At 42.2% G+C, this 22,652-nt stretch overlaps 1 protein-coding gene across 1 annotated transcript in view; it reads left to right on the forward strand.

The window, feature by feature from the left end:
- Positions 1-3,490: 3,490 nt before the first annotated feature.
- The window catches only part of NOBOX (NOBOX oogenesis homeobox), a 34,270-nt gene continuing 15,108 nt past the window's right edge, over positions 3,491-22,652 (forward strand). Inside the window, 2 exon segments of the mRNA XM_031664957.1 lie at positions 3,491-3,597; positions 7,003-7,231. Of these exon segments, the coding sequence (XP_031520817.1) occupies positions 3,491-3,597; positions 7,003-7,231 (336 nt within the window).

Below are 22,652 nucleotides of genomic sequence, written 5' to 3' on the forward strand. Positions count from 1 at the left end.
CTTCTGTACCCTTCGCTGGTTCCTCATCTTTTCCCCCAGCCTTTTAACATAGGACGGCTGCTAGGGAAGGCCTCGTTCATTTCTTTTTCATTGTGTCTGCTCACTCTTAGTGGTCACACCTAGTACATATGGTCTCCAACAATGTGTGCATGGAAAGTCACATACTGAATCTTCTACTTGTCATCTCCACTCTGATATCCAATGGACTTTTCGCACTCAGCATGTCCAAGACTAAACCGGTACTCTTCTCCCAAAAGCCTGTGTCATCTCCTACCTCCCCATCTCAATTGCTGGTAATCCCGTCCTTCTCGTTTTCAAGCCCAAAACCTTGGATTCATTCTGATTTCCTCTTTCTCTTGCACTTGCTAGTTCTGCTTTCAAAATGGACTTTGACTCCTTCTTGCTGTGTCATGATCACGCTGGTTCAGGTCACGTGGTCTCTCTTGTGAATTACTGCAGTGGCCTCCCGGTGGTTCCTGCTTCTACCCTGAGCTCCTTCCTGACCGTTAGCACAGTGGCCACCTCCCGTCATGCCATTTCTCTACTTAAAATCCTGCTTAGGATTAGGAAGAAAGGCAAAGTCTTTACAATGAACTGAAATAGCCTAGATGGCCTCCCATCACTTCTCTAATCTTATTTTTTGCCCTCCCTCTTCTCACTCTGCTAAAGCTTCATGGGCCTCCCTCATGGGCCCCCTTATTCCTCAGACACAACCCTTGCAGCCTTGGTCCTAGCTGCTCTCTCTGCCTGGAATGCACCTCCCCACATGTCCATCTAGCCAGGGCTCTTGCCATTCACATATCATTTTTCAAACCTAACTTTCTCAACAAGGCCTCCTCGGAGCTTTGTATTTAATAAAGAAATAGGCCCACTAACCCAACTCCACCCCACCATACCCCGGCACTTTCAATGCCCCTTACTTAGTGTTGATTTTATTTTTTCCAAAGAATTCCTCACCTAGCATCCCACATAATTTACTTATTTATTATGTTCTCTCTCTTCCCCTTGCTAGAATGTAATCTCCATGAGGGCAACGATTTTTGTTGTTTTCACAGACGTTTCCCAAGGCTCTAGAGCAACATGGCAGATGCATTCCTTCATTCAACAAACACCTGCTGAGAATTTTCCACGTGCCAGGCAATGGGAACTGAGCGCAGAATAAAACCATCATGCTGTCTGTCCCTTTAAAACCTCACAGTCTGATTCTTATTGAGATTTCCTGGACACCTAACTTTTAAAATATCTATGGGAAAGTGGAAAAGCACCAAGAAGAATTGCATCAGCCACACTCACAGCATACTAAATGCTCTCTTCAAACCCTGAGATTCTGCTGACTGAAATAAACACCAGAACTGTCCACTTGGGTTTTAGGCTTCAGTGCTATCTCAGACAACTAAGTGTCTACAAACTAGGACTCCAAGGTTCCTCAATCTGGTACGCAAAAATGTATTTGCCTTAATGACACTAGATAGAATTAATGATGGGCTGGGCACGGTGGCTCAAGCCTGTAATCCCAGCACTTTGGGAGGCCGAGACGGGCGGATCACAAGGTCAGGAGATCGAGACCATCCTGGCTAACACGGTGAAACCCCATCTCTACTAAAAAAATACAAAAAACTAGCCGGGCGTGGTGGCGGCGCCTGTAGTCCCAGCTACTTGGGAGGCTGAGGCAGGAGACTGGCATGAACCCGGGAGGCAGAGCTTGCAGTGAGCTGAGATCCGGCCACTGCACTCCAGCCTGGGCGACAGAGCGAGACTCCGTCTCAAAAAAAAAAAAAAAAAAAAGAATTAATGATGAACAAAATAAAGCAAATAAGATACTATGTCTTTCTCACCCCAGGATTCTAGTTTCTCAATAATAATTCTAGCATCTCAATAATTCTTCCCCTAAATTAAAAAATTAAAAGCTTTGAATGAAAATATCCCCATTAAAAAAATTCCCCTGACATGGTAATCGAGTCTTATGCTTTAGCCAATAATTAGCTGGACTGAAATTTTTCCATGCCCATTTTTCTGCAGTTCTGGCAGCAAATTGATAACCCCAGGCAATTTTTAATTAGCACCCTTTAAAAGTGGTTTGCTAAATTAGTCGACTCTGAAATCACCTCACCCAAATGATTAAGTTCAAATTGCATTTCAAATCCATCACCTGTTTTGACTGTATGAACATACTATCAGGCCAGGATGGTTAATTACAATGTTTATGTGTCTGTGTGTTCACACACGCATAGCACAGCATGCAGCAAATGCCAGCTGGCACATCCTGACGCTGCTGTTTCTAGTGTCCTGCCGGCCTTTTGGTGTTGACATTTCTATCACCAGCAATCGTTCTGGCGCCTTAATCCTGTGGAGACAGTATTTAAAGATAACTCTCCTTACATCCAAGTAAATCACTTGTTATCTTGAGAAAACCTAGGGCCTACTTTAGTGAGGCCTTGGTGGTGGCTATGCTCAGCTGGCCTGACAGCTGTGCTAACTCAGGGGAGGCCACTCCGTCCTCATACCTTTCACACCCAAATCATATTTATGAAGCACCTATTAGTAAGTGCATTCAAATTATTTAATTCTAAAGACTAGGAATGAGGTAGTTTTTGTTTTGTTTTGTTTTGTTTTGTTTTGTTTGCTTTGCTTTGCTTTTTTTGGGATGGCGTTTCACTCTTTTGGCCCAAGCTGGAGGGCAATGGCATGACTTCAGCTCATTGCAACCTCCACCTCCAGGGTTCAAGTGATTCTCCTGCCTTAGCCTCCCAAGTAGCTGGGATTAGAGGCACATGCCACCACGCCTGGCTAATTTTTGTATTTTAGCAGAGATGGGGTTTCACCATGTTGGCCAGGCTGGTCTCGAACTCCTGACCTCAGGTGATCTGCCTGCCTCAGCCTCCCAAAGTGCTAGGATTACAGATGTGCACCCCTGCACCCAGCTGAGGTAGTTTTAACTCTGACTCATTGATGAGAACATGGAACAACAGAAGGCTTAAATAATTCAACCAAAGTTAGTGACAGAGTCAGAACAGACTCCTGGTTACCTGACTACAAGTCAATTGCCACCACCTAGTGCCCCCATCATCTCCAGTCTCCATTCCCCCAACCATCTCCTTGTCTCCCTTTCTCAAGTTCTGTCTCCCTCTAATCATGTTTCTACCCTGCAGCCAGTTCTTAAACCACGAACCTGCTTGCAATACTCTTTTGCTTACATAGCTTACCATTGACACTGGCTAAGGTTCAAGGTCATCCTGCAAAGCCTTGTGTCATCTGTCTTCTGCCTTCCTCTTCCATTTGCTCATCACACTCCAGCCACGCTGACAACGTGCAGTTCTCTAAACTCTCTTTGCTCTCTCAAGGCCTTTGCCCAAGCGAATCCCTCTGCCTATGACCCAGTGCCTACCCCTGCACTTTCACTAGGGTTATCACTGGTTCCTCCAGGCAGCCAGTGGGAAAGCTGAGTCCAGGCTCTTCCCTTGGCCTCTCCCAGGGGAAGGCAGGCTCCAGCATGGCTCTCACTGAATCTGGCACAGTGGGAGCTGCAGCAGCATTGGTGCCCATACCTGACCTGACTAGGCCCATTGAACTGGGCCTTCGCCAATGCTGGAAGACAAGGTAGACAGTGAGATTCCGTGAGGGGACAGCAGTGATGGGACTCTTCATGGAGCCAGCAGCCAGTGGCCCAGGAAAAGGAAGCAAGGAAATCTGGGAAGGGTATAAATCTGATTCAACATATTGTTATATGGTCATTCTACAAGATCAAGATGTCTTACTTATTGTTCCACAACCCAAAGAAAGTAGATCATCATTTTCCTTTTTCTTTTTTTTTTTTTGTAGTTGTTTTTTTTTTTTTTAGACATTGATTAGAAAAAAGAATCAACTTAAGGAAAATCGGTCAGGTACTTAGCATTGTTAAAACTTAACTTGCCTGCTTTTCCATTCTACTTCTTTACATGCTCCTTGCTTACAGGGCTATTTTCTGATAAAGGGAGGTGAGGATTCCTTCCTGTTGTAATTTGTTCCATGAGATCTGTTCTAAGAGTGGGTGGTTTCTAGGAGATTTCACACCTGGCTTGGAACTGGTGGGACGTGTGTTAGCTCCAGCTGGCAATAAGAATCTTAATAATTCTGGCCTCAAGTTTATTCTCGAAGTCTAGGTGAAGACTGACACAACCTCAGAGCTGGAAAGAACCCTCGAAGACAAAGACTCTGGGGCCTGAGTCTTACTTGGTTAATGAGCAATCATATTTGCAGATAGCAGGTACATGCCCTAACACAACCACAATTATAAGTCTTTAATTCCTTTAAGGTAACGGAACTATTTTGGAATATCTTAAGCATCCGAGCATACAGTTAGGTGACTAATGACTTGAGTCTTATGTGTTTGACGTTGAAATGAACATACTGCAGAATTTCCCCCACCAGGTGGCAGCCAAACCTTACTAAACTATGATGTGTATATTCCACATGTATACAAGTAGTGTGTATATTTTCACTGCTTGTTGGCCAAGTAGACAATGTAAACGTTACATCCATATTTTCAGCTCAGTTCAGTGGGCCCACCATCTGCAGACCCTATGGACGGTATCCTAATGGTGAAGTACTGAAAAAACGGAGGATTGATACAAGCGGCATTATTAGGGTACCAGGGCTAAACAGCAACTCTGGGGTAGCTATTGGCAGTCCAGCCTGAATTGGGTTCATGTCTCAGATAATCTTCATTTAGCCATTGAAGTGGGGAAAATCAGATAGTGTACCATTGACACAGTCCTAAATACAAGACTTTCCGTTAAATCCCAGGCACCTCAGTTCAATAAATCCTACATTGCATGTTGGCTTTTGTCAACCTCTCTTCTAGATACCAATGTAAGAAGGTCATAGCTATTGGGGAAAAAAAATAGACTCATACACAATAAGGGAGTAAAAGAAAAAGAAATTATTCTTATGAACCATTCGTCTTCCCTTCCCCAAATAAACTCCTTGAGCAAACTACAGAAATGCTAACAGCAAGAGGTCAATGTACTTAATTCTTTCAAAAATCACGATGTGTGATGGCCAGACAAACCACCCAAGGGTTCAAAATAGGGAAGGAAAGAAAGATGTTAGTTCATGGTAGCATAATATTACCAGAGATATTACTGTTGTTCTCAGTGGGAAAAAAAATATGTCAATTTTATAGGGGAATGAGGACAGAAAAAGCGGTTCTTTCCTTCACCATTTACTCCTCCTTTTAATCAAGGCTTGCCTGCCCAGTTCCCATCTCCCTGAGTGTTCTCTGAGGATCCCACATGTAAGTCTGCAAGGGAGAACAGGACAGGAAAGTTTGTTGATCAACTATATTACACTGTGTGTGTGACTGTATGTGATTTGTGGGGAAAGGGACAGGGGGCGCACTCACTGTCCCCACCCTTAACGAAGAGCAGAAACAGGTGTCTCCTTGAGACAGCTGATCCAAACAGATGGGAAGCAGGATCAGATGAGAAGCGAGGTTTTGAATGGTTTGCTCAATACACGTGTTCTCTCTGATGTGAGGAAAAGTTTAAAATGAGAAAAGGTAAATAATTAAACCATAGCACTGTACCTCATTCCCACACTCAGATTACCATTTACCACAACATTCTCTCTCGGTGTATCTAAATATGATTGCAAGTCCTTCCCACACAATGCTTCAAGCAGCCCCTTCTGGTCGATTAATCTATCAGACTTAGCAGAAAAGTTGAAAACTATTTCCCAAATACCAGCTCTAAAGATCACCTACACAGAAGACTCTTTTGATTCCAGAACTATCCAGTATGGAAGCCACTACCATATGTGTCCACCAAGCACATGAAATGTGGCCAGTGTGACTTAGGAATTAAAATTGTATTTAATTTTAATTGAAAGTTTAAATTTAAATAGCCACATATAGCGGCTACTGGGCTGAACAGTGCAGATCTAGAATGTTTCCATCATCACAGAAAGTTCTATGGGACACCAGTCTATTCCACAGCCACATCAGAAAGCTCTAAGTATTTACAGAAGTCACAATTAGAACTTGGCTTCTGGCCAGGCACGGTGACTCATGCCTGCAATCCCAGTCTTTGGGAGGCCAAGGTGGGTGGATCACCTGAGCTCGGGAATTCAAAACCAGCATGGCCAACATGGCGAAACCCTGTCTCTACTAAAAAATATAAAAATTAGCTAGGCATGGTGGCGCATGCCTGTAATCCCAGCAACTCGGGAGGCTGAGGCACGAGGATCACTTGAATCCAGGAGGTAGAGGTTGCAGTGGGCCGAGACTGCACAACTGCACTCCAGCCTGGGTGACAGAGCAAGACTCCATCTCAAAAAAAAAAAAAAAAAAAAACTTGGCTTCTTCATTTGAATATACCCTTGCAAGCAGTCTTGCAACTTCTTTATAGATTATTTTATTGGTAATAACACCTGAATCAAATTAAATTTGATCTTTAGCTCTCATGCAACAAACAGCATGTTGAGAAACTCAAACTCAGTGATGTTTGGGGCAAAAGAGTCTTTAGTGCAGACTGCTGCTGAGATGCTCACCGTCTGAGCCCACATTATTCATTCACAGATGGGCGGTGTATTTCATTATTCTAAGCCTAGGCCTAGCAATCCTTCTTGATAAACCTCAAGAGCATGGATCTCAGAGTTAATCTCCTATTCCCACCCCAGGCATTCACACATCACACAGAATTTTATTAACCAAATAGGAAGTAATGTGTAAATGGGGCATGGATCTTTACCATTCACAGATTACAAACACACACACACACACACACACATACATACACACATGAAATAGTCATGGGGGGAGATTTGCATATGCCACCCATGCTACCCAGAGCCCCTTGCCACCAGTCACGTTCAACCTCACAGTATTCTTCAACATCGCCATAGCAAACCCTTGGGCAGCATCTCCTTTGAGCTGTTTGCAGACAAAGTTCCAAAGACCACAGGAAACTGTCTTGCTCTGAGAACTTGAGAAAAAGGATTTGGTTATAAGGGTTCTTGCTTTCACAGAATTATTCCAGGGTTTACGTGTCAGAGTGGTGACTTCACACACCACAACGGCACTGGTGGCAAGTCCATCTGCAGGGACAAATCTGATGATGAGAACCTCATCCTGAAGCATACAGGTCCTGGCATCTTGTCCATGACAAATGCTGGACCCAACACAAATGATTCCTGGTTTTTCATCTGCACTGCCAAAACGGAGTGGCTGGATGGCAGGCGTGTGGTCTTTGGCAGGGTGAAAGATGGCGTGAACCTTGTGGAAGTCATGGAGTGCTTCTGTTCTAGGAATAGCAAGACCAGCAAGAAGATCATCACTGCTGACTGTGGGCGAATCTAATAAATTTGATTTGTGTTTTACCTTATCTACCAGACCATTCCTTTTGCAGCTCAGGAGAGCACCCCTCTACCCTATTTGCTCTCAGTATCCTATAATCTTTGTGCTCTTGCTACAGTTCTTTGAGTTCCATATTTTCCTAATTCTCTTCCACATCTAGCCGGATTACAGAGTTAAGTTTATGATTATGAGACAAAAACTAACAAAAAAAAAAAAAAAAGAGAGAGAGAGAGAGAAAGAAAGAAATGGTGTGGTGAACTTACCCCTTTTCTCACTGCAGATAAACTATCCTCCAGGTTTGGCCCATCAGCCTCTTCAAAGCCCTTACCTTTTTCCTCCACACTGTGATTCAAAGATTTGAGGGAATGCACTCCTCTAAATCTGCTCTAGGGACAGCAAAGACCACACTGTTACCATCCCTGGTCTTGGGTTCAAATTACTGCTTGTTAGGTAAAGAAAATGTTGATGTGTGGGGTGAGAGGGTTTAGTTGTCCACAAAGAAATGATAGCTTCCATTCTTTCTGATTTGTTTATAGCAATGATGCTAAAATACAGATGAACACCTTAATAAGTTATTCTTCCAGATTGATCCGGTGTTGCTATTTGATAAGTAGCAATAGTATCTAACAACACATCCACCCAGCATGTAGCATTACATTGTAATATTGTAACATTATAATATTAACTGCCCTGATTAATGAAATGATTTAATCAATGCAAATAGTATGTCTTCTTCCAAACTCAGCTGTGACATTTTGCCACTGACCATGCAAGGTTTCAAGGAAGAGAATTTTAAAGTGGCTTCTCCATTTAGAATGTTCTACTGTTTACGCAAGGCAGCCTACTCTTCTCCCTTGTCCAGACAGATTTGACCTGTCCGGATAATCTGAACATCAACTCTACCACTGTGTTAGTATTTAAAGGTTATATGCTGCTCAAGACCAACTTTTCTTCTAAAAGCCCTGATGCTGCAATTTCCAAGCAGAACTGGGACTAGCTTTGCCTCCTTTCATTCATTGCCTTGTATTACATATATAAAGGCCCATTTCCTCACCGAGCTGTAAAGGCCTTTGAGGGCAGAGCCTAGATTATTCATTGTTATTTGCCTTTCTTCATTTTCCATACCTGGCCCCTACATATTTCTTAAGTGTTTTCTCTCATTCACCTGGCTAACTCCATATTATTTTTTTCCTTTTCTTTTCTTTTTTTTTTTTTTTTTTTTGAGTGCATGGGGGCGGAGGGGGAGTGGGGACTTCTTTGATGCACCCAGCCCCTTTTGCTTAAATTTGCAAAAACTGATTTTTTTGACTGCACCCTGAACCCCACCTGATGTAGGCAAGGACCACCATACGCCTTCAATGCTTAACAGAGTGCCTAAGCTACCATTAGCACCAATTCACAAGAAGGAAAGTGTACTGAGTGTTATACATAGTAGGAACTCAACAAATGCCTGGTTGTTAGGATATGACACTTCTACTATCAGCCTTCTTTATTTTTTTTCTTTGCTACACTAGAAGGATAAGACGCAAATAGACCCCTCACTTTCTGAGCCTTTGTCCCTGTGTTCTCAACGAAAGGGAAACTAAATTTTTGTCATTAATGATTCAGTATAAGAACAAGGTTTCAAGGCCGGGCGCGGTGGCTCAAGCCTGTAATCCCAGCACTTTGGGAGGCCGAGACGGGCGGATCACGAGGTCAGGAGACCGAGACCATCCTGGCTGACACGGTGAAACCCCGTCTCTACTAAAAAATACAAAAACTTAGCCGGGCGAGGTGGTGGGCGCCTGTAGTCCCAGCTACTCGGGAGGCTGAGGCAGGAGAATGGCGTAAACCCAGGAGGTGGAGCTTGCAGTGAGCTGAGATCCGGCCACTGCACTCCAGCCTGGGCGACAGAGCGAGACTCCGTCTCAAAAAAAAAAGAACAAGGTTTCAGGGAAATTGTAGAATGGAGAGAAAAAGCAGACAGCAAGAAGGAGCTTCAAAAAGAAAGATCTGTCCCTGCGCTGAGGAGGTGGGGAGTGTCAGGGAGGAGAAGCAAGACCTCAGAGAAGAGGACTGTGCTGCTTCTACAGAGATAGCACCACCGAACCAGTTTACAGAATATCTTGTTTTCCCAAGCAGAGAGATCTCAGACCTAAAGAGAATGTTTAGACAAGAAGAGCAGATGTCCCTGATGATCTGTAAGAACAAGTAACAGACAAGTAGGTGGTCTCTCCTGTATAAGGCCCAGGACCCTAGAGAACCCCTCAGTATGACATGCCCAATTTCTAATCAGACTGATTTGGAGAACATAAAGAAAAAGATGTTAGCCTGTAATCCCAGCACTTTGGGAGGCTGAGGCAGGCGGATCACCTGAGGTCGGGAGTTTGAGACCAGCCTGACCAACATGGAGAAACCCTGTCTCTACTAAAAATACAAAATTAGCTGGGTATGGTGGCACATGCCTGTAATCCCAGCTACCCAGGAGGCAGAGGTTGCGGTGAGCCAAGATCGCACCATTGCACTCCACCCTGGGCAACAGGAGTGAAACTCCATCTCAAAAAAAAAAAAAAAAGATAGTATTTCTCACGTATCTGAATATGTGAACCTAGATTCATATATACGTTATTAAATAAATTGGAAGTGCTCAGGATACGTTCCCATATTATTCAGCTTTGGCATTGAGCTGTTGGTTGTACTGCTCTGACTGACCATGAAGAGCAGAGCTTTAGTGCACAAACGCAAGGGAGCAGTGAGACTGTGTGTTCTTACAGGCTGCCCAGGACAAAGCTAATCCTCGCTCGAGGTCGAGAATAGAGATGATGTAGGCTTCTTTCTTTGGTGTTTAACATTCTTGTAAGTCTAAGGACAAATTTACGACGTAGAGTCCTCCCAGAACAAATGGTACTCTCTCACCTCTGAGCCTCCAGTGATTTACTACCATCATCTTCCAACTCAGAGTTCAAAGAATCAAGGAAATTGAGGCCTACCTCTTCACCTTTTAAATTAAAATCTACAAAGAAAGTTTCAAGGTGAGAGAAGACATAAAATCATATCAATGTATAAAATACAAGACAAAGAAAATGTTCTAATCCTCTTAATAAAACACTGTCAGTGTAGAGGAAGGCAGTCTCCTTATTCAAGCATATCCTTCTAACCTCTTGCTTACCGTAAAGACAGAAAGTAAAGCCATACTTTTAAGCCAGGCTAGTGAACAATAGAAGAACCCTCAAAATAATTTTCTATGGATAGTTCCACGGTACAAAACAATCCTTTAAACCATCACGCTTGAAAAGAAAGATCCAAAGGAGATCATAAGGGCTGGATCATAATGTGCCCATACTGTGCCCAAACAAGAGAGTAAATATTCACTGCAGGTCACACAGAACATCCCTTGAGCAGGGCCAGAAGGGCACATTGACAAATAATTTGACTTATGGCATGACCTGTGCAAATCTGCCCTAGTGAAAACCTGTTGGGTTGCAGAAACAGAAGTCTAGTCAAAGTGTTACTGTTTACTATGATGAGGATTCAGGCCACTTTTGCATTAGTCACCTATTGCTTCTAGTCAGTACCCATTCTAAATGGTCAGTACCTGTGCCTTTCTAGTTATCTTTTTCTTTTTCTTTTTTTTTTTTTTTTTTTCTTGAGACAGGTTTTCACTCTGTCACCCAGGCTGGAGTGCAGTGGCATGAATATGGCTCACTGCAGCCTCAACCTCCTGGGCTCAAGTGATCCTCCCACTTCAGCCTCCCCAGTAGCTTGGACCACAGGCTTACACCATCACACCTGGGTAATTTTCTTATTTTTTGTAGAGATGGGGTCTCACCATGTTTCTCAGGCTGGTCTTGAACTCCTAGGCTCAAGTGATCCTCCCACCTCAGCCTCCCAAAGTGCTGAGATTACAGGCATGAGCCACCGAGTCTGGCCTCCAGTTATCTCATACTGTATCAACCAAAGCAGCCACATAAAACTCAATTTCTGGAAATACAGACAAACTCCAAGGGATGCAGAAGGTAGAAGGTAGTTTCCCTGGATCTCCCTGATGCTATCGCCACAGAATAGGTAGAGAGGCCTATAAGAAGTTCTGTACTGGTGATGGTGGGACAGATAGAGTATAAAGTTAGTAATAAAGATGGCTTGAACGTAGTCTTTGCAATAGAGAAGACATACTGTTTTAGGGAAAAGATTGGGAAGACTTGAGAGATACAGCAGAGAAAACATTGGCAAAAATTTGTAATAGATGAAAACCCTGTTTCCCAAAGAGCACAGCCATTATTAGTTTGAAAATTTCCTGGGCCACCTGCTGAAAATGACAGACTCCTGGGCTTTCCTTCAGAAGCTCAAAAATCAGCATTGCAGAGGAGAGAGAGGAAGTCTAGAAAATCTGCATTTTTAACTCGTTTCACAGGTGATTCTCAAAGAAATAGTCCGAGAAGGGGAAGACGGATGATGTGCCTGGTCATTATCCTATGTGAGTTTATCCTATGGAGCACCCAAGAAGATGCCCCTGAATGCATTTGGAAAAACAAGTGTAGATGATAAGAGCTGGAGTTAAAGATCTGGGATGAATCAGAATTTTCTGATAAAATGGAGGCAGGCACTGACAGAGAGAGAAGTTACTTGTCTATATATTCAATATCCAAATACTCTCCTATTTTGGAAGAAACTTTACTGTGTGGATCTTGGTGGGAGCAGGGCCCCACCCCTCACTATGGGAGAAGCAGCCAGTTATTCCCTCCCCCTACCCTCTAGTGACCAGGATGTAAACACACATCAAGGTGAGGTCAATTAGATGCTTCCACTCAGGACTTGGTGTATTGAACTGGAGACTTAAAGATGCAAAAAGAGTTGAGATGTCCCAGCAACCACCACTCTAGTATTAAGGTTCCCATGGTAATGCCCTACCCAGAATCTTACTGGAAGAGGAACTTCTCTTCTGCTGAGCCATTTTCCAAGTCTGGTTTTTCACTGCTGCCAGAATCTATGAGCTACTTATATATTTTTCCATAAATTCTCCTACTGCCTCAGTTTATATGATTTGAAGAACCCTAGGGGACAAAAACAGACCCATAATAAATTCCTCTGGATATTAAAAAGAAGTACAAATATATGAGACAGAGAAAGCACATTCAAAAAACAAAGAGTCAAAGAGTTTCTTGAGATAAGGATTCAGGAGAGCACAATACAGAAATTAATAAAGAGTTCACTGAAGAAACCGATGTTCTAGGGCTGGCCATTTCCTTTTCTCTCCTCCCAGATTACATTGATAGTATTTCTATTTTTAAGAATTATCACACAATAATTATTTCTCCCAGTAGACTATTGGTGCCAACAGGGTAAGAACTGCCACGTATTCCCTGATAAATCCACAGGCCACTTCCAAGTGTTGTCTGCACACAGCATGTGCTCCAGAAATTCGTAAGGGAGGCAGGGAAGAAAAAAGGAAAGACTGAGCCTTGAAAAAGGAAAAACAGGTGGAATGGCAGTTCCCTTGGGCCTCCCTGAGATACAAACTAAGCCAACCTATCGGGTTCCTCTCCCTCCTGCTGAGATGTCGCCAAAGCAGTACCTGGGTTCCCACCATGACCTCTTCCTCCTTGGGACATGTCTTTGCCCCTTTCAAAGATACTCGCCTCTCTCCTCCCCACCAGACACTTTAATATCATTTACACCAATTATGCAGCGGGATAGATTATACTTAGAAATATAAGACCCCTTTCAGACAGCCGGAAAAAGCCAGAAAGTGGAGGAAGAGCCCCTTCTTTCTAGTGAGAAGAGGCCAATGAAGCAGAAGAGTGCATGCTCATAACTTCCATTCTTGGCTTTCCAGAATGTGTTTATTGATGTTAATCTGTTCTTGTTCTATCACTGAGTACTAGTTATATGGGCAGCAGAAAACTCATCTTCTTAGCTCTTAGATCTGCAGACCAAGAAGAGCCAGGTCCTAACCTGATATGGTAACTATTGTATAGCATTCAGTGATCCTGGAATGGGTGCCAGATGCATTGATCAAATTGAAGTTTTAGGTTGTCTATGGAAATTGGGAATAAGGAAGTGATGTGGTTTGGCTGTGTCCCCACCAAAATCTCATCTCAAATTCCCATAGGCTGTGGGAGAGACCTGGTGGGAGGTAACTGAATCTTGGGAGCAGGTCTTTTCCATGCTATTCACATGATAGTGAATACGTCTCACAAGATCTGATGGTTTTAAAAAGGGGAGTTTCCCTGCACAAGTTCTCTCTCTTTGCCTGCTGCCATCCACGTGAGATGTGACTTGGTTCTCCTTGCCTTCCACCATGATTGTGAGGCCTCCTTAGCCGCATGGAACTGTAAATCCAATTAAATCTCTATCTTTGTAAATTGCCCAGTCTTGGATATATCAGCAGCATGAAAATGGACTAATATAGAAAATTGGTACCAGCAGAGTGGGGTGTTGCTGAAAAGATACCCAAAAATATGGAAGCGAATTTAGAACTGGGTAACAGGCAGAAGTCAGAACAATTTGGAGGGCTCAGACGACAGGAAAATGCTGGAAAGTTTGGAACTTCCTAGAAACTTGTTGAATGGCTTTGCCCAAAATGTTGGTAGCAATATGACAATAAAGTTCAGGCTGAGGTGGTCTCAGGTGAAGATGATGAACTTGTTGGGAACTGGAGCAAAGGTGACTCTTGTTATGTTTTAGCAAAGAGACTGGTGGCATTTTGCCCCATCCTAGAAATTTATAGAACTTTGAACTTGAGAGAGATGATTTAGGATATCTGGTGGAAGAAATTTCTAAGCAGCAAAGCATTCAAGAGGTAATTTGGGTGCTGTTAAAAGCATCCAGTTTTATAAGGGAAGGTGAACATAAAAGTTTGGGAAATGTGCAGGCTGACAATACAACAGAAAAGAAAATCCCATTTTCTGAGGAGAAATTAAAACCAGCTGCAGAAATCTGCTTACATAATGAGGAGCCAAATGTTAATCCCCAAGACAATAATGGAGGGAAAACATCTCCAGGGCATATCAGAGGTCTTCACAGCAGCCCCTCCCATCACAGTCCTAGAGGCCTAGGAGGAAAAAATGGCTCTGTGGGCTGGGCCCAGTGTCCTTGTGCTGCGTGCAGCCTAGGGTCTTGGTGCCCTGCATTGCAGCCACTCCAGCCATGGCTGAAAGGGGCCAAGGCAGGACTTGCCTGTGGCTTCAGAGGGTGCAAGCCCCAAGCCTTGGCAGTTTCCACATGGTGTTGAGCCTGCAAATGCACAGAAGTCAAGAATTGGGGTTTGGGAACCTCTGCCTAGGTTTCAGAAGATGTATGGAAATGCCTGGATGCCCAGGCAGAAGTTGCTGCAGGACCGGGGCTCTCATAGAGAACTTCTGCTAGGGCAGTGCAGAAGCGAAATATGGGGTCAGAGTGTCCACACACAGTCCCCACTGGGGCACTGCCTAGTGGAGCCATGAGAAGAAGGTCACCATCCTCCAGACCCCAGAATGGTAGATCCACTGACAGCTTGTACCATGGACCTAGAAAAGCCACAGACACTCAACACCATCCTGTGAAGGCAGCCAGGAGAGAGGCTGTACCCCGCAAAGCCACAGGGGCATAGCTGCCCAAGATCATGAAAACCCACCTCTTGCATCAGTGTGACTACAATATGAGACATGGAGTCAAAGGAGATCATTTTGGAGCTTTAAGATTTGACTGTCCCACTGGATTTTGGACTTGCATGAGGCCTCTAGCCCCTTTCTTTTGGCCAATTTCTCCCATTTGGAATGGCTGTATTTACCCAATGCCTGTACCCCCATCGTTTCTAGGGAGTAACTAACTTGCTTTTGATTTCACAGGCTCATAAGCAGAAGGAACTTGCCTTGTCTCAGATAAGACTTTGGGTTGTGGACTTTTGAGTTAATGCTTAAATGAGTTAAGACTTTGAGGGACTGTTGGGAAGGCATGATTGGTTCTGAAATGTGAGGACATGAGATTTCAGAGGGGCCAGGGACTAAATGATATGGTTTGACTGTGTCTCCACCCAAATCTCATCTCAAATCCCCACAGGTTGTGGGAGGGACCTGGTGGGAGGTAACTGAATCATGGGGGCAGGCTTCCCATGCTGTTTTCTTGATAGTGAATAAGTCTCATGAGACGTTTTTAAAAGGGGAGTTTCCCTGCACAAGCTCTCTCTTTGCCTGCCGCCATCCATGTAAGATGTGACCTGCTCCTCCTTGGCTTCCACCATGATTGTGAAACCTCCCCAGCCATGTGGAACTGTTAAGTCCATTAAACCTCTTTCTTTCGTAAATTGCCCAGTCTTGGGTATGTCTTTATTAGGAGTGCGAAAATGGACTAATATAGGGTATAAATAGATATTCAGTGATCAAAAGAGCAGGCTGAGGCAAAGACAATACTGTTGTCCCAAATATTCCATTTTCTCACACATTTCCCAGTGCCCTTCCAATTAATCATGACCATAGACTAGTTCAGGCTAACAAAATATAAGCAGAAGGGAGGGGTGTCAATTTTCAATTTCCATTCTCCCAATGAGGAATATGAATAAAGATCATCTTTTGGACCTGCAGATAGTAATTTTTCAGGAAGAATGGAGAGATAGAGACAGAAGAAGCTGAGGCAGTTGAACGGCCGTCATTTCTCCTGCTGGCAGGGCTGAGGAGGAAGATATGCTCTCCAGATGAAGGAGCTGTAAGATGGTCAGCTTGGGCCTTTGTGTACATGCAGCAGAATGCCCTGCTGACCAGTGATGGACATGTACTATGAGAGACAAATTAGCTGTGTTGTTTCAAGACTCTGGGATTTGAGGATTCATTTTCTTAAAATGCAGCATAACATATCCTGTCCTAGTCACACTGCAATATTCTGTTTCCTCTTTCATAAGGTTCACACTGTACACATCTTTCATGGATGGCTCTTTTTGAACAAACAGTGTATTAGTTTGTTTTCACACTGCTGATAAAGACATACCCAAGTCTGGACAATTTACAAAAGCAAGAGATTTAATTGGACTTACAGTTCCATGTGGCTGGGGAAGCTCACAATCATGGTGGAAGGCAAGGAAGAGCAAATCACATCTTACATGGATGGCAGCAGGCAAACAGAGAATGAGCAAGACACGAAAGTGGAAACCCCTGATAAAATCATCAGATCTCGTGAGACTTATTTACTACTATGAGAACAGTATGGGTAATCCACCCTCATGATTCAATCATCTCCCACCAGGTCCCTCCCACAGCATGTGCGAATTATGGGAATACAATTCAAGGTGAGATTTGGGTGGGGACACAGAGCCAAACCATATCAAACAGTAATGAATATTATAGTCCTAATCCTGCCTAAAATGTTGCAAAACAACATTACAGTCACTCTAAGCCACTTTGTACCATGTACTGTTGTCACTCCTTTAGAAAAATTCTTCAAATGCATTAGAGAAAGCTTTAAACTAGATTTGGTAAGAAAATGGTGAAGAAAGTCCCTCAGACTTCAGGGCCAGATATCCAGGATTCTTACATATTCTCAAAGGCATATACTTTTTTTGTTGTTTTGTTTTTTGTTTTTAATGAAATAGGGTACCCAGTTCTCCATCTTGTTTTATGGAAACTTGAGCATTTGTTGGTTTATAATCACACACATTCCTTGGTCTCAAATGTCACTGTTTTCTCCTGTGCACAGAAAGGACAGATCTTCCAGCCTTGGCCAACAAGTACCAAATATTCCACAGTGTTCTGAGTGTATCAGAGAAGATCTTTGCCATTTGAGTAAAATTAGAATTATGCTATAGGCCATGTAGGGCCCTGTATTGGGGATAGAGAATGAAGGGAGTAATACTCACTGGTTCTGGACATCTAAGACACTAGTTCTCTGATGTTACCAAATCTAAAACTCTTTTGCCCCTGCATTTGATGATTTGCCTTCCTCAGGGCAGTCTAATTTCCAACACCAAGCATTCAGAATCTTATAATAAACAGGAATGCTGTACTGAAGTTATAATAGAATCTAATTTTAATGAAGACTATGAATTAAGGTCACCTTTTGGATCTGCAAATAGCGTGTTTTCAGGGAGAAACAAGAAATAAAAGAAGTTATATATGAAAAGGGGGTTGCAAGTATAGAAGTGGAAGGGACATTGTGAGAAGGAGGCAAAGAGTGCAGGAGGGTATGCAGGGACAGTGGAGGCACTCACATATACAGTGTGCATGTAGGTGGAGGTTTGCTCCACAGAAAACTATCAGCTATTCACTGTTTATCCCATGAGAAGCAGGTAGGACACTGAGGGAGCTGGCTTACATACATCATCTCATTTAATCATCCCATTAGCTGATAAGACTGATATTTTCTGTTTTATACGAAAAAAACTGAGATTAAGACAAACGTGTTCAGAAAATCAGTGACCAAATTGCGGTGCAAAACTAAGTCTTCCCTACTGCAAAGCCCAAATTCTTTTCTTCAGCATTTGATAAATTATATTTTTTCAGAGTTTTATATATCGAATATCATTAATTTTCCCCTGCCAATATATAGTTCGTGTTGCGCCCTTCTCCAAGCTAAATCAGGTATGCCCCCTGCCCAAATTCTACATGGGATAAATCACATGATAACATGTGTAAAAGGACAATTTTGCATTTATAGCTACATGTGCATAGAAGAAGTCAAAACTGAGTGTTAGGTTCATCAAGACTGTTTCCAATCAGATGAAGTCATTAAACAACCATGAACTTTCAGCAAACCAACATCCCAAGCTGATAAAGGACTCAGAATTGTGAGTAATCTGGTATGTCAGAACCAGTGTACCAAAGTACAGAACACTTTGACTAATGGAACATGATTAAGCCAAACATGTGCAGACAAGAACTCATTTTGTTCCATCAGAGAGGGAGTTTTCAATCTCTACTTAGTATAACCACCTTGAAGCCCCTTCCTAGTGAATAGAGCCTTTTGATCCTCACCCTGACTCCCTCCTATTAAGCATTCAGTGAATTTTGTTGACGGTATATACTCCTTTGTCTGGCAGGCAACTAAACTCAGGAGAGAGAGACAGAGAGAGAGAGACAGAGAGTAAGAGTGTGTGTGTGTGTGTGTGTGTGTGTGTGAGAGAGAGTGAGTGTGTGTGTGTGTGAGTGTGTGTGTGTGTGTGTGTGTGTGTAACATTCTGGTGGACTTTGTTTTATTCTGAGACATAACTGATTACGCTTCTCCCTCTTGAATAAGGAGGTGGGCTTCCAAAATGTTTGCTCTTTCCTAAATTGTTAGCCTTCAAGAACAGTTAAGAATCTTGAATCCCTAATATACATTATACCGAGACACATGCCCCAGGCAGTTCAGGGCATACCTGAGACATAGCTGTCTAAGACACCAGCTTCGATCAGGCCAGAAGTGGCTGATTCCAGCTCTTTCAGTTGAAGTTGACGCTTTGGAAGTGATTATATTCCCTTTATGGAACTTCCAAAGAACAACTCTTCCTGTGCTTACCTCTCCCAGACGTAAGTCACGGAACTCCACCATCTGTGAGAGAAAAATCCCAGCTATTGGCTATGAATTGTTTTAATGCTGAGATAAAGGCTTAGAAGAGAACCAGCACCTGCCCAGCATCCTCCGTGATTAACATAACACAGAACACCTGCTAGACCATGGCGGTTATTCCAGTCCAAGTTTTATTTTTTTAATCATTCCCACATTCCTCCAAATAAGCAAGCCAATACTATTTTCAGAAAGCAAGATTATGCACTGCGACAGGGCATTCATTCAGAAGTAGACATTTGCCAAGAACCTAAGTCAGGCACTAAGCTTGGCCGGGAGATGAAAATGTGAATACGATGTCGAGGTTACTGCCCTTGAGGAGATGAAGACATCTCCATCAGGTGTGTAAGTCAAATAACAACACTCCATAATAGTATCCTAAGAACGTAATAAAATCATATCCTGTAGCAACTAACACTCAGGTCTGGTAAAATTTAACAGATATCCTGTAGCAACTAACACTCAGGTCTGGTAAAATTTAACAGAGGGACTGGTAATTGAGTTGGGTCTTGGGGAACAAGTGGAATTTGGAGAGATGGAAGATACAGGGGAATAAAGTCATTCTAGGCAAAGACAAGAGCATGTGCAATGCACTAAGACATGAAAAAGTACGGATACGGTCAAGATGTGGCACGCTGTCTTGAGTTACTAGAAGTGGGTGAGGTGTGGGTAGGGGATTGTCATGAAGTCTGCTTGTAATGTACTAAGTATGCTAAACTAATGACTTTGAACTTTATCCTGTATACGGTGAAAAACTAGTCAAAATGTATAGTTTGTGGGCACTTCATCTTCCAGCCAAAATGGGCAAATAGATACCATATTTACCCTACCATCCAAACAATTAGAACACTTTACAAAATATGTAAAACAATGATTTTCAGATATTGGACAACAGCCAGTACAAAACAATCATTCTTGAGAAAAAGGAAACAAGATGAGCCCACAATTACTGTGGCTTATTGTCTAGAGGAAAGTTCCAGATTTCAGGCCAGAGGGTGGTCTACCTGAGTTGAGGATACAGAATTGAGAATTTGGGTGGGTACTGGGACCCAGACAGGAGCTGAAGGAGAGAAGGATGGAGCAAGAGAACCCTCAGATGGGGACTAATTACTGCATGTGTGTGAGGAAACTACCCTAGCCAGGAAAGAGCCAATTAAAAAGAAAAGGTAAAATAACCAGTAAAGTTCACACAGGGCCAGGAATAGTTTGGATTTCTACCAGTCGGTATGGAAGGACACTGTAATTCATGGGGCATTGGGTGGAGTATTTAGAATATATTGCTTTGGTAGTAGGGAAAATTAGCCTTAGATGGAAGCCTTCTTTATCTTAAAAAACTTAAAAATAGGTCTTGAAAGGATGAAAGTACTTCCAAGTAACAGGATACAGAACAAGCACACAAGCACACACACACTCTCACACAGTAAATCTAGTAAATTCACAATGTTACAATGTATAGCATCTAATAAAACACATCCAGCCATGCAAAGAAGCAGAAAAAAAATGAGCCATAATCTGAACAAAAGTATTGATAGAACTAGAAATAAAAATAGTAGACAAGGACATTAAAGCAAGGACATTAGACAAGGACATTTCATCCATTCAGGAAGATAAAGGAGAATATTTTCATGTTTAGACATTGAAGATATAAAACACCCAAATCAAACATCTAGGGATGAAAAAAGTTAATGTCTGAAATGACAAATAAACTGGATATAATAACTACAGACACTGAATAAGAAAAAATTACAAAACTTGAAGACATAGCAATAGAAACTCTCCAAAATGAAACATAGAAACAAAAAACATGAACAGCTTTAGGGAATTATAAGGCAACTTCAAAAGGCTAATATATGTAAAATCGGTGGCCCCAAAGAAAGGGAGAGAGAGAAGGATGGAAAAAAATATATTTGAACAAATAATGAAAAAATTCTCCCAATTTGATGGAAACTATAAACTCACAAATTCAAGAAGCTAAATGAATCCCAAACACAAGACACATAAAGAAAACTACACTAAGGCACATCATAAACTATTTAAAATCAGTGACAAAGAGAAAATATTAAAATCAGCTAGAGACAAGAATCACCTGTGCAGAGAAACAAAGAATGGTGATAGCAGCTTTCCCTTTAGTGACAAAGGTAGCAGCTTTCTCTTTAGTGACAATATATAAGTTAGAAGAAAACGGACCAACATCTTTATATATTCAAGGAACAACAACAAAACATATCAGCATAGAATTCTATACCCAGCTCTCAGAAATGGAGACAAGATAAACACCAATCACAAATATAAAAGCTGAAAGAAATTACCACCAGATTTTTACTACAGGAAATCTTGAAGACATTCCTTTAACATGGAAAATGATATCAGGTGGAAATTTGGATCTATCCAAAGGATACAGCACTGGAAATGGTAAATATGTAAGCAAATGCAGAATACTCTTTTTCCTTATTTGGAAAATATTTTTTAAAGATAACTGACCATTGAAATAAAAAAATAACCACGTGTTGTGGGGTTTATAACACGTAGAAGAAAACTGTATAACGATAGCACAAAGGCTGAGAGGGGAGACACAGAAGTCTAATGTTGTCTGTAATCCCAGCACTTTGGGGGGCCAAGGTGGGCACATCATCTAAGGTCAGGAGTTCAAGACCAGCCTGGGCAACATAGTGAAACCTTGTCTCTACTAAAAATACAAAAATTAGCTGGGCATGGTGGTGCACACCTGTAATCCCAGCTACTCAGGAGGCTGAGCTGGGAGAATCACTTGAACCCAAGAGGCGGAGGTTGCAGTGAGCTGAGATCGCACCACTGCACTTCAGCCTGGGCAAAAGAGCGAGACTCTGCATTAAAACAAAAAAAAAAGTCTAATGTTGTAAGGTCTTATATTTCAATGAAGTGATTTAATGTCACTTTAAGGCACATTCTGATAAATTAAACATATATCCTATAAGTCCTAATGCAATCACTAAAAAAAATCAATGAATGTTATAAATCAATAATATATTCAATAAGCCAACAAATGAGATAAAATTGAGTCATAAAAATAACGACTCAAAAATTAGCAGAAAAGAGGAAATAAGAACAAATGTGACAAATAGAAAAAGAACACTAAGATCATAAATTTTAAACTCAACCATATCACACACTTTTTTTTTTTTTTTTTTTTTTTTTTGAGACAGAGTCTTCGCTTTCTATCAGCTTGGTGGCTGGAGTGCAGTGGTGCTTATCTGGCCTCACTGCAACCTCCACCTCCTGGGTTCAAGTGATTCTGCCTCAGTCTCCCGAGTAGCTGCAATTACAGGCATGTGCCACCATGCCAGGCTAATTTTTGTATTTTTAGTAGAGATGGGGTTTCACCATGTTGGCCAGAATGGTCTCTATCTCTTGACCTTGATCTGCCTGCCTTGGCCTCCCAAAGTGCTGGAATTACAGGTTCAACAAATTTTATATGTGGTCGAAATGCCCTAATCAAAAGGTAGAGATTGTCAGACTGAATTTTAAAAAGCGAGATTCAACTATACGAAGCTTACAAAGCCATTTTTTGGTTGTCTGTGCCCATCTTTGTAGACTGTAACAGCCCTAATGGGCTGTAGCTCTAGCTGTTGCTTCTCTTCTCAGCCTCTGAAAAGCAATGGCCTCTGGTGATAATGGACTTTACCAAAGTATAGTGAAGTCTCATTGTATTCCCTAGAACGGATATTGAAATGCCACATTTTATCCCTAGTTTCTGGATTCTTCAGCTCTCAAAATGGCCAACTCATATTTTCAGGAAGCATTCTAACTTAATGTGCTTACCAAATACCTGTAATGTATCAAATTGTGAACTTCCCAA

The sequence above is a fragment of the Papio anubis genome, chromosome 4 (assembly GCF_008728515.1).
Source record: "Papio anubis isolate 15944 chromosome 4, Panubis1.0, whole genome shotgun sequence".
Taxonomy (NCBI): domain Eukaryota; kingdom Metazoa; phylum Chordata; class Mammalia; order Primates; family Cercopithecidae; genus Papio; species Papio anubis.